This window comes from Nycticebus coucang, chromosome 22 (assembly GCF_027406575.1).
Source record: "Nycticebus coucang isolate mNycCou1 chromosome 22, mNycCou1.pri, whole genome shotgun sequence".
Lineage (NCBI taxonomy): Eukaryota > Metazoa > Chordata > Mammalia > Primates > Lorisidae > Nycticebus > Nycticebus coucang.
Window position 1 is genome coordinate 47,744,039 of NC_069801.1, and position 19,824 is coordinate 47,763,862.

Sequence of the window (19,824 nt, forward strand, 5' to 3'; positions counted from 1 at the left end):
TCCATCCAGCTTAATACAAATGCTGCAAAATCTCCTTTTATTTTAGTGGCTGAATAGTATTCCATGGTATACATATACCACAGCTTGCCAATCCATTCCTGGGTTGAGGGACAGTTAGGCTGTTACCACATTTTAGCTATTGTAAATTGAGCTGAGATAAACAGCCTAGTACAAGTGTCTTTATAATAAAAGGTTTTTATTCTTTCTGGATAGATGCCCAGTAATGGGATTGCAGGATCAAACAGGAGATCTAGGTTGAGTTCTTTGAGGTTTCTCCATACTTCCTTCCAAAAAGGTTGTATTAGTTAGCAGTCCCACCAGCAGTATAAAAATGTTCCGTTCTCTCCACATCCGCGCCAGCACCTGCGGTTTTGAGATTTTGTGACATGGGCCATTCTCATTGGGGCTAGATGATATCTCAGGGTGGTTTCGATTTGCATTTCTCTAATAATTAGGGATGATGAGCATTTTTTCATATGTTTGTAAGCCATTCGTCTGTCTTCTTTAGAGAAGGTTCTATTCATGTCTCTTGCCCATTGATATATGGGACTGTTGGCTTTTTTCATGTGAATTAATTTGAGTTCTCTATAAGCTTTTGTTTGATTCAAAATATGCAAATATCCTTTCCCACTGGGTAGGTTGTCTGTTTCCTTTGGTTGTTGTCTCCTTAGCTGTACAGAAGCTTTTCAGTTTAATTAAATCCCATTTGTTTATTTTAGTTGTTGTTGCAATTGCCATGGCAGTCTTCTTCATAAAGTCTTTCCCCAGATATTGGCCTGGGATTTTTTTTTGTTTGTTTGAGACAGACTCTCAAATAATACCATTAAATAAGATCATATATAGAGAGATCTTATATAAAACAAAATCATATATTTAACATTTCTATAATAAGTGGGAGATTACAGATAAAAGAGGGGAACAGGATAGAATAATCCATGTGGTATTAGACTAGAGTTGGAGACCTCAGTAAGAACTCATGTTTAACTTAATATAGATATAGATGGTTATATTTAGAAATATTTATAGTTAAGTGTATATGTATATATATTGGTATATGCGTGTAAATTTCTTTGTTCTGTCAGCTAAGAGGGGCTGGAAGAAATGACACCTGGTAGCAATGAGCATACTTAATGCCCACATCTTGGTTTCTAATCCCATTCTCTATTCCTAGGAACCAGGGGTCCTTGGAGAAATGGCTGATTTGAGCACTGGAGCAGGAAAAATATAAGATGAGCCCAGATGATCTTGTAGCACCAAAAAGTAAGGAACTGTACAAGACACGTATACACACATGTTGATAGGATATTTCAAATGGACACAGGAGCCCACTGAAAGAACTCAGAATGACCAAACCTGAAATAATTTGAGCCACAAAATAAAGTAGCAATGGATTTTAACCCAAAGTATTAAAAAAAGACCCATAAGTCCATAATAATATAAATGAACGAATAAATTAGGGAGAATAGAGAAATCTCTCATGCAGAAGAATTGCAAATACATTATGTAGATACTCCACCCTAAAGGAGAGCGAGCCTTTATCTCTACTCCGTAAGTGTGAGCTGCACATAGTGACTTTTATTCCAAGGACTACAGTGTGGGAAGGGAAAGGAAGAAAGTAGCTTTACAGTAGAAAGCCTTATAAACACTGCTTCAGTCAGGTGATCAAGGTCAACACTAACAGTCCTAAATCATTTTGGTACTATGTGACTTCGTATGATGTGATGAAAATGGCACTGAACCTTTGTAATAGTCCTCTAAAAAAGCTCATAACTCCAAACATAATCATGACAAAAACAAGAAAAATTCTAAGAGAGGAGCATCCTACAATATATCTGACCAGTACTCCTCAAAATCCTCAAGGTCATCAAAAGCAAAGTCTGAGAAAAGGACACAGCTGAGACCTACAGAGGCAATATAACTAAATGTAACATGGGATCCTGGATGGGATCATACAAGAGAAAAAAGGGATTAGGTTAGCCGGGCGTTGTGGCGGGCGCCTGTAGTCCCAGCTACTTGGGAGGCTGAGGCAAGAGAATCGTTTAAGCCCAGGAGTTGGAGGTTGCTGTGAGCTGTGTGATGCCATGGCACTCTACCGAGGGCCATAAAGTGAGACTCTGTCTCTACAAAAAAAAAAAAAAAGGGATTAGGAAAAGACAAAGGGAGCATGAGTATACGATGGATTTTAGTTAATAATAATGTATCTTTTGATTATTAATTGTAATAATGTACCATACTAATAATGTCAGATGTTAATAACAGAGGAAACTTTGCATGGATAGGGTGAGAGGTATATGAGAACTCTCTGTACTATCTGCTTAATTTTTCTGTAAATTAAAAACTGTTTTAATAATAAAGTCTATAGATTTCCCATTTGATCCCACAGTCCCATTACTAGACATCTACCTAGAAGAAAAAAATCATTTTATCATAAGGACATTTGCACTAGATTGTTTATCGCAGCTCAATTTACAATCACCAAGATATGGAAACAACCTAAATGCCCATCAACCCAGGAATGGATTAATAAACTGTGATATATGTATACCTTGGAATACTATGCAGCCATAAAAAGATGGAGACTTTACATCTTTTGTATTAACCTGGATGGAGTTGAAACACATTCTTCTTAGTAAAGTGTCACAAGAATGAAAAAGCAAGGGAGGGGAGGGAGGGGGGTGGTGGATAGAGGGAGGGAGATCGGTGGGATCACACCTGTGGTGCATCTTACAGGGGTATTTGCGAAACTTGGTAAATGTAGAATGTAAATGTTTTGGCACAGTAACTGAGATAATACCAGGAAGGCTATGTTAACCATTGTGATGAAAATGTGTCAAATGCTCTATGAAGCGAGTGTATGATGCCCCATGATCATATCAATGTATACAGTTATGATTTAATAAAAAAAAAGAATGAAAAAGGAAATACCCAATGTACTCAATACTAATATGAAGCCAGTAGACTATCTAATACATGCCCACCTAGAGAAAAACTCAATTCAATTTGAGTTGGGGGGAGGTGGAGTAAGGGAGAGGGAAGGAAGGGAGAGGATTGGTGTGTTCCCACTTAATGGACACAACGTAAAGGTCTTGGCATACCTTTTGGGTGCGGAACACAAGGGCAAGAGGGACTCTACCTAACATATGCATATATTGTAACCTAGTTGTTTATACCCTCACATTTGTACCCTGAAATAATAAATAAATAAAGTCTATTAATTTTTTTAAATCTCTGCCATGATGCCTCATATGTGAAAGGTATTCAATAAGCAATCTGCATAAATAATTGTTATCATAATTATTATTAATAATGTAACCTATGTTTTTTCCAGTTTGCACTAGTTTATAATCACAGATATAATCTTTTTTTCTGAAACAGGGTCTCGTTCTGCCACCCAGGCTACAGTGTGGTAGTGTCATCGTAGCTCACTGCAACCTCAAACTCCTGGGCCCAAGCAATCTTCCTGGCTCAGCCTCCAAAGTAGTTGAGACTGCAGGCACGATCCATTGTGCCCAGCTAACATTTTTCTATTTTTTGTGGAGACGAGGTCTAGCTCTTGCTGGAGCTGGTCTGGAACTCCTGACCTCAAGGAATCCTCTTGCTGCAGCCTCCTAGAGTACTAGGATTATAGACATAAGCCACTGCATCCGGCCTATATGTACTAAATATAGGCTTATTTATAGTAATCATCCTTGTTTTGATGGAAGCCCTTGTATGACAGAGAAGAAATATTTGAGCTTGAGAGAAAAACATGCTGAGATCAGAAGCCTACCTCTGAATCTCTACAGGCTTTGTGACCTTAGGCAAGTAATTTACTTTACTTCTCTAATTTCCTCATTTTTAGCATAGGGCTAAAAATAGCACCTACAATTACAACATAAGGTTATTGATAGAATGACACAAAGCAATGTAAATATCCATTCATTCTACTAATTGTATTGGGTGCCTACTATGAGGAATACCAAGAAAGAAAAGGCCTGTTTTTGCTAGGGCAGGAACAGGGAATAATAGAAATTCAGTTTGGTGTGTGTTAAATTTGAGACAGTAATTAGATTTCCAAGTGGGAAAGTCAAATAATGGTTTTATCTGAGTGTCTTGAACACAGAAAAGAGGTCAAGGTTGGAGATGAAAATTAGCTTTACAGTTTTGGGGCTGAGTAAGTTCACCTGGAGGACACACCAACACTTAGAGTTCAAGTACAAGAAGAATCAGCAAAAAAGGCTATAGAGAGGGGTGGTGCCTGTGGCTCAAAGGAGTAAGACGCCGGCCCCATATACGGGAGGTGGTGGGTTCAAACCCAGCCCCGGCCAAAAGCTGCAAAAAAAAAAAAAAAAAAGAAGGCTATACAGGAGGAACCAGAGAAAGGGGTGTGGGGAAATTAGGAGACAATGATGTCATCGATATAACAAAGAAGAGTTCAAGAAGAAAAGCATTGAATGCTACAGAGAGGTTAAGTAAAAGGAGGAAAAAAGATTATCCATTGGATTTGGTTATACTAAGCTTGTTGATGATATTGACAAGAGTCATTTCAGTGAAGTGTGAAATAATAAGGGCAGAAGCCAGGATGAAGTGGGTTAAAGAGTAAATGGGAAATGAGCAAAAATTGACAGTATGTGTATTTTTGCTGTGAAAGGGAGCAAATAAATGAAGTGGAATATGAAGTTGAGTTTAGTGTCAAGGGAAGATTTTTAGACACTGGGGGTGGTGACTGTGGCTCAGTGAGTAAGGCGCCAGCCCCATATACCGAGGGTGGCGGGTTCAAACCCAGCCCCGGCTGAAATGCAACCAAAAAATAGCCGGCGTTGTGGCGGGCGCCTGTAATCCCAGCTGCTTGGGAGGCTGAGGCAGGAGAATCGCGGAAGCCCAAGAGCTAGAGGTTGCTGTGAGTCCTGTGTACATCATGGCACTCTACTGAAGGCGGTAAGGTGAGACTCTGTCTCTACAAAAAAAAAAAAAAAAAAGATAGGACACTGGAATATGTTGCATCATCAGAATGATCCTGTGAAAAGCAAGAAATTTAGCATATAGCTGCATACTCAAAAAGGTTTTTATTGTTGTTTTTATTATGATTATAGGATCTCCAATCTTCCACTTTCGTTATCTTACCCAATTATGTCTGGAAGTCTGAGAGTATCCCATGTGAGATCATGAAAATGGTAGAGGAGCTACCTTCTTCTACCTGTCCTGTTGTACTCTCCTGCAAGACTCGTCAGTGAAACCGTCTGACCTCCACTACCCATGATACTAGTTAATCATGCCTCTGCACTGCCACTAGTCCTGATGCCCATCTGGAGTATTCTGATGTCCAGTCCAAAGATAATATATCCTGATGACCCTAAAGCTGCTAGTGTCAATATGCCAAAATCCTGTAGGTAACAAAATAGTGAAAACGTCTTAGAATTTTTTTTTTTTTTTTTTTTTTGTAGAGACAGAGTCTCACTTTATGGCCCTCGGTAGAGTGCCGGGGCATCACACAGCTCACAGCAACCTCCAACTCCTGGGCTTAAGCGATTCTCTTGCCTCAGCCTCCCGAGTAGCTGGGACTACAGGCGCCCGCCACAACGCCCGGCTATTTTTTGGTTGCAGTTTGTCCGGGGCTGGGTTTGAACCCGCCACCCTCGGTATATGGGGCCGGCGCCTTACCGACTGAGCCACAGGCACCACCCACGTCTTAGAATTTTTGATGGGAAATATTTGGAGCAGAAAAGATGAGAATGTCCTTCTCCCTTACTTTGTGGGCCTGGAAACCAAGAAATGCTGATTGTGACTCAAGTTCTCCCAGAGTAATTCTTTTTTTTTTTTTTCTTTTTGAAGACAGAGTCTATGTCGCCCTCAGTAGTGTGCCATGGCATTACAGCTGACAGCAACCTCCAACTCTTGGGCATAAGAGATTCTCCTGCCTCAGCCTCCCGAGTAGCTGGGACTACAGTCACCCGCCACAATGCCCAGCAATTTTTTGGTTGCAGTTGTTATTGTTGTTTAACAGGCCCTGGCTGGGCTTAAACTAGCAAACCTCAGTATAGGTGGCCAGCGCCCTACTCACTGAGCTATGGGCACCAAGCCTCCCAGAGTAATTCTTAAAAATAGCCTGTTCAGTTTCTGGTTAGAGTACCATCTTTAAGGGGCTTGACCAGTTCTTTAGGACAGAACCCCATGTTGTTTTCCCAATTGTTCTTTTCACACTGCCCCGTTTTGTTTTGTTTTGTTAAGAGGTGAGGTCTTACTATATTACCCAGGCTGGCCTCTGGCCTCCTGAGCTCAAGGGATCCTCCTGCCTCAGCCTCCCAGAGTGCTGGGATTGTGGGCATATCCAGACAATGACCTCTTTCTCTCCCTAAATTTCATGCAAATCAATTTATGCAAACTCCTAGTTGTTTTACCACACTGATCTTTTTTTTTTTTTTTTTTTTATTAAACCATAGCTGTGTACATTAGTATGATCATGGGGCACCATACAGTTGGTTCATATATCGTTTGACACATTTTCACCACATTAGTTAACATAGCTTTTGTAGCATTTTCTTAGTTATTTTGCTAAGACCTTTACATTCCACATTTACTAGGATTCACATATACCCTTGTAAGATGCACCGCAGGTGTAATCCCATTAATCCCCCTTCTTCCGCCTCCCTCCCCCCTCCCTCCCCTCCCTTTCCCCTTTCTCCCTATTCTTAGGTTATGACTGGGATATAGCTTTCATGTGAAGGTCCTACATTAGTTTCATAATAAGGGTGAGTACATTGGGTACTTTTTCTTCCATTCTTGAGACACTTTACTAAGAAGAATATGTTCCAGCTCCATCCATGTAAACATGAAAGAGGTAAAGTCTCCATCTTCTTTAAGGCTGCATAATATTCCATGGTGTACATATACCACAATTTATTGATCCATTCGTGGATCGATGGGCACTTGGGCTTTTTCCATGACTTAGCAATTATGAATAGGGCTGCAATAAATATTCTGATACAAATATCTTTGTTATGGTGTGATTTTTGGTCTTCTGGGTATATGCCCAGTAGGGAGATTACAGGATTGAATGGCAGATCTATTTTTAGATCTTTAAGTGTTCTCCATATCTCTTTCCAAAAGGAATGTGTTAATTTGCATTCCCACCAGCAGTGCAAAAGTGTTCCCTTTTCTCCACATCCGCACCAACATCTCTGGTCTTGGGATTTTGTGATATAGGCTAGTCTCACTGGAGTTAGATGATATCTCAAAGTAGTTTTGATTTGCATTTCTCTGATGATTAAAGATGATGAGCATTTTTTCATATGTCTGAAGGCCATGCGCCTTTCTTCTTCAGAGAAGTTTCTCTTCAAGTCCCTTGCCCAGCTGCGATGGGATCCCTTGTTCTTTTCTTGCTAATGCATTTGAGTTCTCTGTGGATTCCGGTTATTAAACCCTTGTTGGAGACATAACCTGCAAATATCTTCTCCCATTCTGAAGGCTGTTTGCTTGCTTTACTTACTGTGTTCTTGGCTGTGCAGAAGCTTTTTAGTTTGATCAAGTCCCAATAGTGTATTTTTGAAGCAGCTTCAATTGCCCGGGGGGTCTTTCTCATAAAAAACTCGCCCAACCCAATTTCTTCAAGGGTTTTCCCTACACTCTCTTCTAGTATTTTTATAGTTTCATGTCTTAGGTTTAAATCTTTAATCCAGTGAGAGTCTATCTTGGTTAATGGTGAGAGGTGTGGGTCCAGTTTCAGTCTTCTACAGGTTGCCAGACAGTTCACCCAGCACCATTTGTTAAATAGGGAATCTTTTCCCCACTGAATGTTTTTAATTGGCTTGTCAAAGATTAAATACCAGTAAGTAGCTGGATTCATCTCTTGGTTCTCTATTCTGTTCCAGACATCTACTTCTCTGTTTTTGTGCCAGCACCATGCTGTTTTGATCACTATCGATTTGTAGTATAGTCTGAGGTCTGGTAGCGTGATTCCTCCTGCTTTGTTTTTATTTCTGAGTAATGTCTTGGCTATTCGAGGTTTTTTCTGATTCCATATAAAACGAAGAATTATTTTTTCAAGATCTTTAAAGTATGACAGTGGAGCTTTAATGGGGATTGCGTTGAAATTATATATTGCTTTGGGTAGTATGAACATTTTAACAATGTTGATTCTTCCCAACCATGAGCATGGTATATTTTTCCATTTGTTAACATTCTCAGCTATCTCTTTTCTTAAAGTTTCATAGTTCTCCTTATATAGATCTTTCACGTCCTTTGTTAGATAAACTCCCAAGTATTTCATCTTCTTTGGCACTACTGTGAATGGGATAGAGTCCTTAATTGTTTTTTCAGCTTGACTATTGTTGGTATATATAAAGGCTACCGATTTATGAATGTTGATTTTGTAACCTGAGACACTGCTGTATTCCTTAATCACTTCTAAGAGTTTTGTAGTAGAGTCCCTAGTATTTTCCAGATATACAATCATATCATCTGCGAAGAGTGAAAGTTTGATCTCTTCTGACCCTATGTGGATACCCTTGATCGCCTTTTCTTCCCTAATTGCAGTGGCTAAAACTTCCATTACAATGTTAAAGAGCAATGGAGACAATGGGCAGCCTTGTCTGGTTCCAGATCTAAGTGGAAATGATTCCAATTTAACTCCATTCAATATGATATTGGCTGTGGGTTTGCTGTAGATGGCCTCTATCAGTTTAAGAAATGTCCCTTCTGTACCAATTTTCTTAAGTGTTCTAATCATGAATGGATGTTGGATGTTATCAAAAGCTTTTTCTGCATCGATTGAGAGAATCATATGGTCTTTGTTTTTTAATTTGTTTATGTGCTGGATTACATTTATAGATTTACGTATATTGAACCAGCCTTGAGACCCTGGGATAAAACCGACTTGGTCATGATGTATGATTTGTTTGATATGTTGCTGGATTCTGTTTGTTAGAATCTTGTTGAATATTTTTGCATCTATATTCATTAGTGATATTGGTCTATAATTTTCTTTTCTTGTTGGGTCTTTTCCTGGTTTGGGGATCAGGGTGATATTTGCTTCATAGAATGTGTTGGGTAGTCTTCCTTCTTTTTCTACCTTTTGGAACAGGTGAGTAGTATAGGTACTAACTCCTCTTTAAAGGTTTGGTAGAATTCTGACGTGAAACCATCTGTTCCCGGGCTTTTCTTTTTGGGGAGATTTTGTATGGTTGATGATATTTCTGAACTTGATATGGGCCTGTTCAACATTTCCACTTGTTTTTGATTAAATCTTGGAAGGTGACGTGTTTCCAAGTAACGGTCGATTTCCTTCAAATTTTCGTATTTCTGAGAGTATAGTTTCTTGTAATATTCATTAAGGATTTTTTGGATTTCTGAGGAGTCTGTTGTTATTTCATCTTTGTTATTTCTGATTGATGAGATTAGAGATTTTACTCTTTTTTTCCTGATTAGGTTGGCCAAAGGTTTATCTATTTTGTTGACCTTTTCAAAAAACCAGCTTTTTGATTTATTGATCTGTTGTATTATTCTTTTGTTTTCAATTTCATTTAGTTCTGCTCTGATTTTGGTTATTTCTTTTCTTTTACTGGATTTGGGGTTGGATTGTTCTTCCATTTCCAGTCTCTTGAGATGTCCCATTAAGTTGCTTACTTCCTCTTTTTCCGTTCTCCTGAGGAAGGCTTGCAGTGCTATAAATTTCCCTCGTAGAACTGCCTTTGCTGTGTCCCAGAGGTTCTGATAGTTCGTGTCTTCATTGTCGTCTTGCTCCAGAAATTTGGCAATTTCCTTCTTGATCTCATCTCTGACCCAGCTATCACTCAGCATAAGGTTATTTAACTTCCATGTTTTTGTATGTGTATGCAGATTCCTGTTGTTACTCATCTCAAGTTTTATTCCATGATGGTCCGAGAAGATGCATGGAATAATTTCTATTCCTTTAAATTTGCTGAGGTTAGACTTGTGACCTAAGATGTGATCAATTTTGGAGTAAGTTCTGTGGGCTGATGAGAAGTATGTGTATTCAGTTTTGTTGGGATGAAATGCTCTGTAGATGTCAGCTAAATCTATATGCTGGATGGTTAGATTTAAATCTAGAATTTCTTTACTCAGCCTTTTGTTGGAGGATCGATCCAGCACTGCCAAAGGAGTGTTAAAATCTCCGACTATTATAGAGTTGGAGGAAATCAAGTTGCTCATGTCTGTTAGAGTTTCTCTTATAAATTGAGGTGCATTCTGGTTGGGTGCATAGATATTAATAATTGAAATCTCATCATATTGAGTCTTACCCTTAACAAATATGAAGTGACCATTTTTGTCCTTCCTTACTTTTGTTGGTTTAAAGCCTATTGTGTCCGCAAATAAAATTGCAACTCCTGCTTTTTTCTGGATACCATTTGCCTGAAATATGGATGACCATCCTTTCACCCTGAGTCTGTATTTGTCTTTTAAGTTAAGATGTGACTCTTGTGTGCAACAAATGTCTGGCCTGAGTTTTTGTATCCAGTCAGCTAACCTATGTCTCTTTAGAGGGCAGTTTAAGCCATTCACATTAATGGAGAGCATTGATAAGTTTGGTGAAATTTCGGGTATTGAGTTTTTTGAAAGTCCAGTGGGCATTTTTAATCCTTTTGCCATTGTGGAAGTTAGAGTTTGATCAGAAGTTTCTGAGTGAGTTTACTTTTGTAGTAGAGGATTGGGTTGGTTATTATGGAGGATAGGTCTGAGAATATCCTGAAGAGTTGGTTTAGTTATGGCAAATTTCTTTAGCATATGTATGTCATTAAAGTATTTAATTTCTCCGTCGTAAATGAAACTCAGTTTATCTGGGTACAAGATCCGGGGTTGAAAGTTATTTTGCTGGAGGAGATTAAACGTTGATGACCACCCTCTTCTGGCTTGAAAAGTTTCAGCAAAGAGATCTGCAGTCATTCTAATGTTCTTCCCTTTGAAGGTAATACATTTCTTTCTCCTGGCAGCTTTGAGAATTTTCTTCTTCATATTAACTTTAGTGAAGTTAATTATGATATGCCTGGGGGATGTCTTATTGGGGTTGAGTCGTGCTGGGGTTCTGAAGCTATCTGCTATCTGAATTTCAGGTTCTCTAGGCATGTCTGGAAAATTCTCTTTCATAATTTCATGCAGAAGGGCCTCTGCGCCCAGTGAGGCCACTTCATCTGTTTCAGGAATTCCTATGAGACGGATATTTGCCTTCTTTGAGTTATCCCAGAGCTCTCTGAGTGAGTGATCCATTTTTGCTCTCCATTTCTCTTCCTCTTTGAGAGTTTGGGAGCGTTCAAATGCTTTATCTTCGATGTCGGATATCCTTTCTTCTGCTTGGTCCATTCTGTTACTAAGGGATTCCACTGTATTTTTCATATCTTTGAGGGCTGCAAATTCTTGTTTCAGTGTGTCTAAGTCTTTGGTGGTTTTGTCTTTAAATTTGTTAAATTCTTGAGACAGTTTTTGAATTTCTCCACGAATTCCTAATTCCATTTTGTTAATCTTGTTTGCCATCCAAATTCTGAATTCGATTTCTGACATCTCAGCCAGTTGTTTGTGAATGGGATCTTCAATTACATCTGCCGTATCTTTCCTTGGGGGGGTTGATCTATTCTGGTTATTCATGTTACCAGAGTTTTTCCGCTGATTCCGCCCCATGATTGTTTTACTCCCTTTGATTTTCCTCTAGTGTTTTGTCGAGGACCCGTACAGTGCTGTGGCCTGAGAAACTGGGGCCCTGTTTGGTGTAGAGGGGCTAAGTGGTTCTGACTTGTTTTCAGCTGGTTTCTATGTGACCCTAGTGAAACAGTTACTCTGGGTTGAAGTCTCAGCTGTGGAGAAATACCAGCAATTAAGTCACCCCACCCACCACAGGCAACAAATGGAAAAGGAAAATCAAACCTTCCTACAACCACACACCCAGGGCACCACCTGGATAGTCCCCAGGTGAGCGACTCAGTTCAAAAAGTCCAAGTCAATTGTCTCAGTCAGCAGCTCCTCAGGTGGGAGAGTTCAAGAAGTACCTGGGAACTGGGTCACAGGGGTCTGGTGGCTGCTCTAAAAGGCTTGCTCCAGTGCTGTGTGGAGTCAGGAAGAGCCACCAGTAAATAGATCAGTCTGGGAAGAATGACGCCTCCTTCCCCACCTTGCAGCTCTGTCACACCCAGTCTCTGCTAGCCGCACAGGGCTGTGACCCAGTCAGTTGTCTGCAGTAGGCAGATACTCCAGGGGTTTGCACCTGCCTAAGTCACAGGGTAGTCTGTGTCTGCTCGACTAGGCCACTATTCTCTGTCTTTATCCAGTAGGGAGTGGTGTGGCCTGTCAACCTCGGGCACTTGATGGAGGCTGGAGGTGTTCACTCAGTTCCAGCCCCACCCTTAGTTTATGTTACTGGGTGAATGGAACAACCCTGTGGGAGTTTGTTTCTGACCCTGCTAGATTTCTCTGCAGAGGAGAGGCTCATTTGAGTTCCCAGAACCTGTGTCTCAGGCCCTGTCTTTAATCCTGCAGGTTTGTATTCGCAGCATGATCAGTTGTTGGCTGTAGCCTCTTGGCCTCCTTTGTCTATGGGCTGGTGATCCCCTAAGGGCCAAGTGCGTCTTAGGCTCAGTAGAGCAGTTCTCTGGATCAGCCCTACCCTAGGAGTTTCCCGGCTCTGCGGGTATGTTTTCTAGTCCCCGTGTTCCACCCAGGTCGGTACCGTCTCAGGAAAACCCTTTACTCACGGGGCCTGTGTTTCAGTCCCAGGTCCGTTCCATGGTGGTTGCCATCTGAGAACACACTGATCTTTTATGTCTGTATCCCAATAGGGATACAGCATAGGCTAATGCTAGGAACCTAACTAGAGTCAGTGGTATTCCAAGAATGGAGTGGTGGGAGTAGTCTTCTCTGAATGAAAGCAAGAGAGAAGTAAACTAAATGTAGAAAATGTTAAAGTAATAATAAAGCTAGATGATAGCTCGGCATGATGGCTCACACTTAAAATCCCAGCACTCTGGGAGGCCAAGACAAGTGGATTGCTTGAGCTCAGGAGTTGGAGACCAGCTTGAGCAAGAGCAAGACCCCATCTATTAAAAATAGAAAAATGGGGTGGTTCCTGTTGCTCAGTGGGTAGGGCACCAGCCCTATATACTGAGAGTGGTGGGTTTGGACCCGGACCCAGCCAAACTGCAACAAAAAAATAACTGGGTATTGTGGTGGGCGCCTATAGTCAGCAGGCTGAGGCAAGAGAATCATCTAAGCCCAGGAGTTGGAGGTTGCTGTGAGCTGTGACACCACAGCACTCTACCGAGGGCAATAAAGTGAGACTATGTCTCAAAATAAATAAATAAATTAATTAATTAATTAAATTAAAATAGAAAAACTAGCCGGGTGTTGTGATGGGCACTTATAGTTCCAGCTACTCAGGAGGCTGAGGCAAGAGGATCACTTGAACCCAGGAGTTTGAGGTTGCCATGAGCAATGATGATGCCATAGCACTCTACCCAGGGTGACAGTGACATTCTGTCTCAATAACAATAATAATAATAATAATAAAACTAGATAATAATAAAATAGATCTTCCTTTTACTGTTACCATACATGAGCAATTCTAAACCATGTCAGTGATAAAATACCCTTTTCCTAAAATGTTTTGTTCATCTAAGTTCTAGACAATTGTGCAGCTATGGATATTATATATCTGTAAATTTCTAACTAGTATATTTTTATTATTGAAACAATGTACTCTACATGGAAGTTAGTTCAGAGACAGATTCTGACATAGTTAGACTCATTTGCTTGAGCTTACTGCAGATTGTGTTCTTACCTCTGACCTCTGTGGTACAACGTTTTTCTGCATTTAAATTAATAAATTTTCTATAAGAAATGATGAATTGCTTTGGCACCCTTAGTTCAGTGGCTAGGGTGCCAGCCACATACACTGAGGCTGGCGGGTTTGTATCCTGCTAAACAACAATGACAACTATAACAAAAAAATAGCCGGGCGTTGTGGCGGACACCTATAGTCCAGCTGCTTAGGAGGCTGAGGCAAGAAAATTGCTTAAGCCCAAGAGTTGGAGGTTGCTGTGAGCTGGGATGCCACAGCACTCTACCCAGGGCAACAGCTTGAGACTCTGTCTCAAAAAAAAAAAAAAATGATGAACTTTAAGGTGAAAAAGAGAACTTGACTCACTTCAATTCTGTCATTTTTACATGACTACATGGAATTCTTATTAGTGTTTAATAATTAACATTTAAAATGCAGAGACATTTGAAAGCCACTGAAATCAATCCTGAAGAATCAAAGACATGAAATTTCTAAAATTTATTGTGAAATGGGATTTTTATGAATCTGTGCCAAACTTATCTTTTGAAAGACTCTTCCTATTTGAAGATATGAAGAAATTTCTCAAAATTAAAATTAATAAAAAACGTTCTGCAGGCTGGGCAAAGTAGCTCACACCTATAATGCCACGGAGACAGGATTACGAGGCGGCCTCTGCTTGAGCTCAGGAGTTTGAGACCAGCCTGAGCAAAAGCAAGACCCGTCTCTACTAAAAATAGTAAAACTAGCCAGTCCATGCTTGTAGTCCCAGCTATTGGGGAGGCTGAGGCAAGAAGATTGCTCAAGCCCAAGAGTTTGAGATTGCTGTGAGGTATGATGACACCACAGTACTCTACCAGGGTGACTAAGACTCTTGTCTCAAAAAAAAAAAAAAAAAAACAACCTTCAGTCAACATTAAGTAAAGATAGATTGACAAATCTGGCTAAATTCTCTATTGAATATGAACGTGAAGACAACCAATTTTGATAAAGTCATTGACAAATACATAAAAGTTAAGGCTCGAAAAGAAATTATTACTCATTACTGCAACAAACCAATACATAAGAATGTTTCTTTCCTGTTTTAAAAAATTAATCAATTAAAAAGTTTTAGGGCCAGGCATGGTGGCTCACACCTAGGATCCCAGCACTCTAGGATCCCTAACTAGACTGAGACAGGTGGATTGCTTGAGTTCACGAGTTTGAGACCAGCCTGAGAAAGAGTGACACCCCCATCTCTAAAAATAACTAGGTGTTGTGGTGGGCATCTGTAGTCCCAGCTACTTGGGTGGCTGAAGCAAGAAGATCACTTGAGCCCAGGATTTTGAGGTTGCTATGAACTATGTCGCTATGGCACTCTACCAAAGTACTTAACAAAGTAAGACTGTCTCAAAAAAAAAAAAAGTTTTAATCTTTTTTTTATTTTGTACTATAATGCTTATTCATCTTTCTCTTTTGTTTTGAACAATAGAAGATTTCTCACTGTTTCTATTTATTTTCTGGCCATTATGATTATTCATTTCATTTTCTGATTTTTATTAAAAATAATTGTATCACCTAGGGGAGACATGATAATAAAATGTTCCAATCCTGGTGCCAAATACACTACATATACCACTACTTATAATAATAACAATTTAATATTTTAAAAATGAGATTAAAAGTGTTCCAATTTCCTGAATACTGCATATCTCTGAATTTATGGCATTTATTTTTTGTATTCCATTCTGAATCACTCACCAATTTGTACATCTTACAAAATTACAAATTATTTTCTCTCCCCAAGTGGACTATATATCCTGCAAAGTCAGGTCATGTAAAGAAAATTCAATAAATACAAATGTAATAAATATTCTTACTGCAACCTAACTAGACCAAAAGCTGGATTTGATTTTGAGAAAGAAAAAGCCTAAGCATTGAAATGTATGGATTCCAAATTTAGCTGTTCATATTGTGAGCCAAATTTATTCATAATTTTTTTTTGTGTGTGGTTTTTTTTGGCCGGGGCTGGGTTTGAACCCGCCACCTCCAGAATATGGGACCGGCACCCTACTCCTTGAGCCACAGGCGCCACCCAATTTATTCATAATTTAAAGTAATAATTATTATAACAACAGCATGTTCCCCCTCTGTAGTAGATGTTTCCATAACCCATGTCGCATATTCACAACCTGTCTTTGATTTCAGCTACACCTCTGTTGGTCCATTCCAATGAGCACACATGGCCAGTGTCCTCCTCCAATGAGCTGCCTTCTCCCTTGGGACCTCTTTCAGACATCGTGGAACCATGCTAAGCCCTTCGGGCAACCACAGCCCAGAGTGAGGAGAAGGGAAAGAGGAGAGAGAGGAGTTGGAGATTTGAGGAGACAGAAGGTACGAGAGTGGTAGAGTAAAAACACTAGAGTAATGTAGTATAATTTCTGAATAGCATTAAGGGCCCACTTGAGATTAGTGATCGTAGTTTAAAGTGAAAGCAGCAGTATGGTTGTGTATTCTTCTTACATTTAGCTGTGTGAATATGATGGTAGAGAGTTGAATGTAACTAGTGTTGCTAAAGAAGTATGACAGTGTGAGAGAAAGCAAGAGGGTTTGTGGAGGGAGTAATCATTGACCATGGGGTTTAAATTAGATAAGAACAGCATGAGGTCCTAGTGAGATGAGGACAAGTAAAAAGAGTAAAAAGTCATGAGAGGATTGGATTATTGCTGAGGTGACTTGGAGACTCTTTGGAGTCACAATCTTGGAGAGAAGGTGAGTGGAAGACAAGGTGACGGTTAGAGGGTAGGATGCATAAAATTGAAACTCAGTAAAGGTTATAGTTATAAGCAAGACAAGATCTATGGTGCTTTTGTGGTAGTGAGTGGCAAAGGTAAGCAGCAAAAGGGTCAGGTATATAATTCCATGTAGATTACATCTGGGTGAAAAGGATGACCCGTGAGAGCTGGGCTTTTGGTAGTGATTGGTATAAAAGATAAATGACATGATAAGATTAATGTTGAGGCTGTCAAGGAAGATTTTGGTGGTAAAGTAGTGATCAGTACAAGAGAGAAAAAGTCCTAGTAAACTGAGAGTTTTGTGCCACCCCTTGACTTCTGGTACAGGCACTGAGGCATAATAAAATTTAACATTTGTTGAATGCCAAGGCATTGTATTCAGAATAACTATAGGAAAATATTGTGGTTAATTTATTAAAGTCTGGCTTCAATCCCTACCACTGTCTTAGAAGGGTGCTGGAGAGTTCAATTGGGTCTTCTTGGGAGGGGCTCCATTCAAGGGCTGTTTGGAGGGTGAGGTGACCTCAACAGAGAGGTGAACTGCCAGAAAATAAGGGGGGGGGTTGTTCTGTTTCATTTTGTTTTTGCTTGAGACATAGTCTTACTCTGTATCCTGGGTAGAGTGCTGTGACGTCATAGCTCACAGCAACTTCAAACTCTTGGGTTCATTAGATCTTCCTGCCTCAGCCTCCAGAATGCCTGGGACTGCAGGCACCTGCCACAATGCCCAGCTAGTTTTTTATTTTTTAGTAGACGGGGTCTCGCTCTTGCTCAAGATGGTCTCAAACTCCTGAGCTCAAATAATTTTCCTTCCTCGGCCTCCCAGTGTGCTAGGATTACAGACATTAGCCACTGCACCCAGCCTTTTTTTTTTTTTAACTAAGTGGCATTTTTTTCCTTGAAACTAAAGTGGATCATTTTAGTCAATGATCTGGAAGAGGCATTGAGAACTGTAGAGAGATACCCAGGAATTGAAAAGAGAAGGGTACAAAGAAGACAACAAAAGTGCTGTACTAAAGATAGAGCCACTAATTGTGCAAATGCCAGAAAGAAGACCCTGAAGGCAGATTACAACTGCATCGCTCAAGTGAGACTTTTTTTTTCTGTCCCTTGTTTCTCCTCCCTCTCTCTTGTTCCAATCCAAATAGTGCTGCCTTGTGAATGGGGAAGCAGGAGTTGAAGCACAAAGTGGTAAAGCAGAAGTCAGTTATGTCACCCTCCTCAACAAGGGCATTTTACATCTGAAGCAGGCCATGCCAGGGAGAGGAGAAGTTTAAATTGTATGGAGTTTGAAGTAGGAGAGTTTGGATTGGACATTTTTTAATTTTAAAAAAGAGACTTTAAGAAGACAGGCGCATAGCCTACAGACACATGAAAAAATGCTCATCATCCTTAATCATCAGAAAAATGCAAATCAAAACCACTTTGAGATATCATCTAACTCCAGTAAGATTAGCCCACATCACAAAACCCCAAAACCAGAGATGTTGGCGTGGATGTGGAGAAAAGGGAACACTTCCACACTGCTGGTGGGAACGCAAACTAATACATTCCCTTTGGAAAGATGTTTGGAGAACACTTAGGGATCTAAAAATAGACCTGCCATTCCATCCTTCAATTCCTCTACTAGTTATATATCCAGAAGACCAAAAATCAGTTTATAACAAAGATATTTGCACCAGAATGTTTATTGCTGCCCAATTCATAATTGCTAAGTCATGGAAGAAGACCAAGGGCCCACTGACCCATAAATAAATTAATAAATTACGGTATATGTATACCATGGAATATTATGCAGCCTTTAAAAAAGATGGAGACTTTACCTCTTTCTATTTTTTTTTTTTATTTAGAGACAGAGTCTCACTGTACCACCCTCGGGTAGAGTGCCGTGGCGTCACACGGCTCACAGCAACCTCTAACTCTTGGGCTTACGCGATTCTCTTGCCTCAGCCTCCCGAGCAGCTGGGACTACAGGCACCCGCCACAACGCCTGGCTATTTTTTTGTTGCAGTTTGGCCAGGGCTGGGTTTGAACCCGCCACCCTTAGCATATGGGGCCGATGCCCTACTCACTGAGCCACAGGCACCGCCCGACTTTACCTCTTTCATGTTTACATGGATGGAGCTGAAACATATTCTTCTTAGCAAAGTATCTCAAGAATGGAAGAAAAAGTATCCAATGTGCTCGGCCCTACTATGAAACCAATTCATAGCTTTCTTTTTTCGGGGGGGGGCACCATACACTGGTTTTATATACCATTTGACATATTTTCAACACACTGGTTAACATAGCCTTCCTGGTATTTTCTTAGTTATTGTGCTAAGACATTTATATTCTATATTTAGTAAGTTTCACATGTATCCTTGTAAGATGCACCATAGGTATGGTCCCACCAATTACCCTCCCTCTCCCCATGTTTCCCCCTCCCCTCCCCTCCCTTTCCCCTTTCCCCATATTCTTAGGTTGTAATTGGGTTATAGCTTTCATATGGGTTATAGTTTCAATTGGGGTTATAGTTTCATAGTAGGGCTGAGTACATTGGATACTTTTTCTTCCATTCATGAGATACTTTACTAAAAAGAATATGTTCCAGCTCCATCCATGTAAATATGAAAGAGGTAAAGTCTCCATCTTTCTTTAAAGCTGCATAATAGTCCATGGTGTACATATACCACAATTTATTAATCCATTCGTGGATCAATGGGCACTTGGGCTTCTTCCATGACTTAGCAATTATGAATTGGGCTGCAATAAACATTCTGGTACAAATATCTTTGTTATAATGTGACTTTTGGTCTTATGGGTGTATACCTAGTAATTCATAGCTTTCATATGAAAGCTATAACCCAACTATAGCCCAAGAAGGAGAGGGAGGGGAGGGGTTAGGATGGGTGGAGGCAGGGTAACTGGTGGGAACCCACTTACGGTGCATTTTACAAGGGTACATGTTAAATTTACTAAGTGTAGAGTATAAATGTCTTAACACAATAACTAAGAAAATGCAGTGAAGGCTATGTTAACCAGTTTGATGAAAATATTTCAAATGATATATAAAATCAGCACATTGTGCCCCATGATTGCATTAATGTACGTGGCTATGATTTAATTTTTTAAAAAAGAGAGAGATTTTGGGGCCGTGCCTGTGGCTCAGTGGGTAGGGCACCAGCCCCATACACCAAGGGTGGCAGGTTCAAACCCGGCCCCAGCCAAACTGCAACAAAAATAGAGCCAGGCATTGTGGCGAGTGCCTATAGTCCCAGCTACTCGGGAGGCTGAGGCAAGAGAATTGCCTAACCC

At 40.2% G+C, this 19,824-nt stretch overlaps 1 protein-coding gene across 1 annotated transcript in view; it reads left to right on the forward strand.

The window, feature by feature from the left end:
• The first annotated feature begins 1,229 nt into the window (after window positions 1-1,229).
• C22H1orf185 (chromosome 22 C1orf185 homolog) overlaps window positions 1,230-19,824 on the forward strand; it is a 114,326-nt gene continuing 95,731 nt past the window's right edge. Inside the window, exons 1-2 of the mRNA XM_053575557.1 lie at window positions 1,230-1,260; window positions 16,067-16,126. Coding sequence (XP_053431532.1) covers window positions 1,230-1,260; window positions 16,067-16,126 — 91 coding nt within the window. The remainder of the gene's footprint in view (window positions 1,261-16,066; window positions 16,127-19,824) is intronic.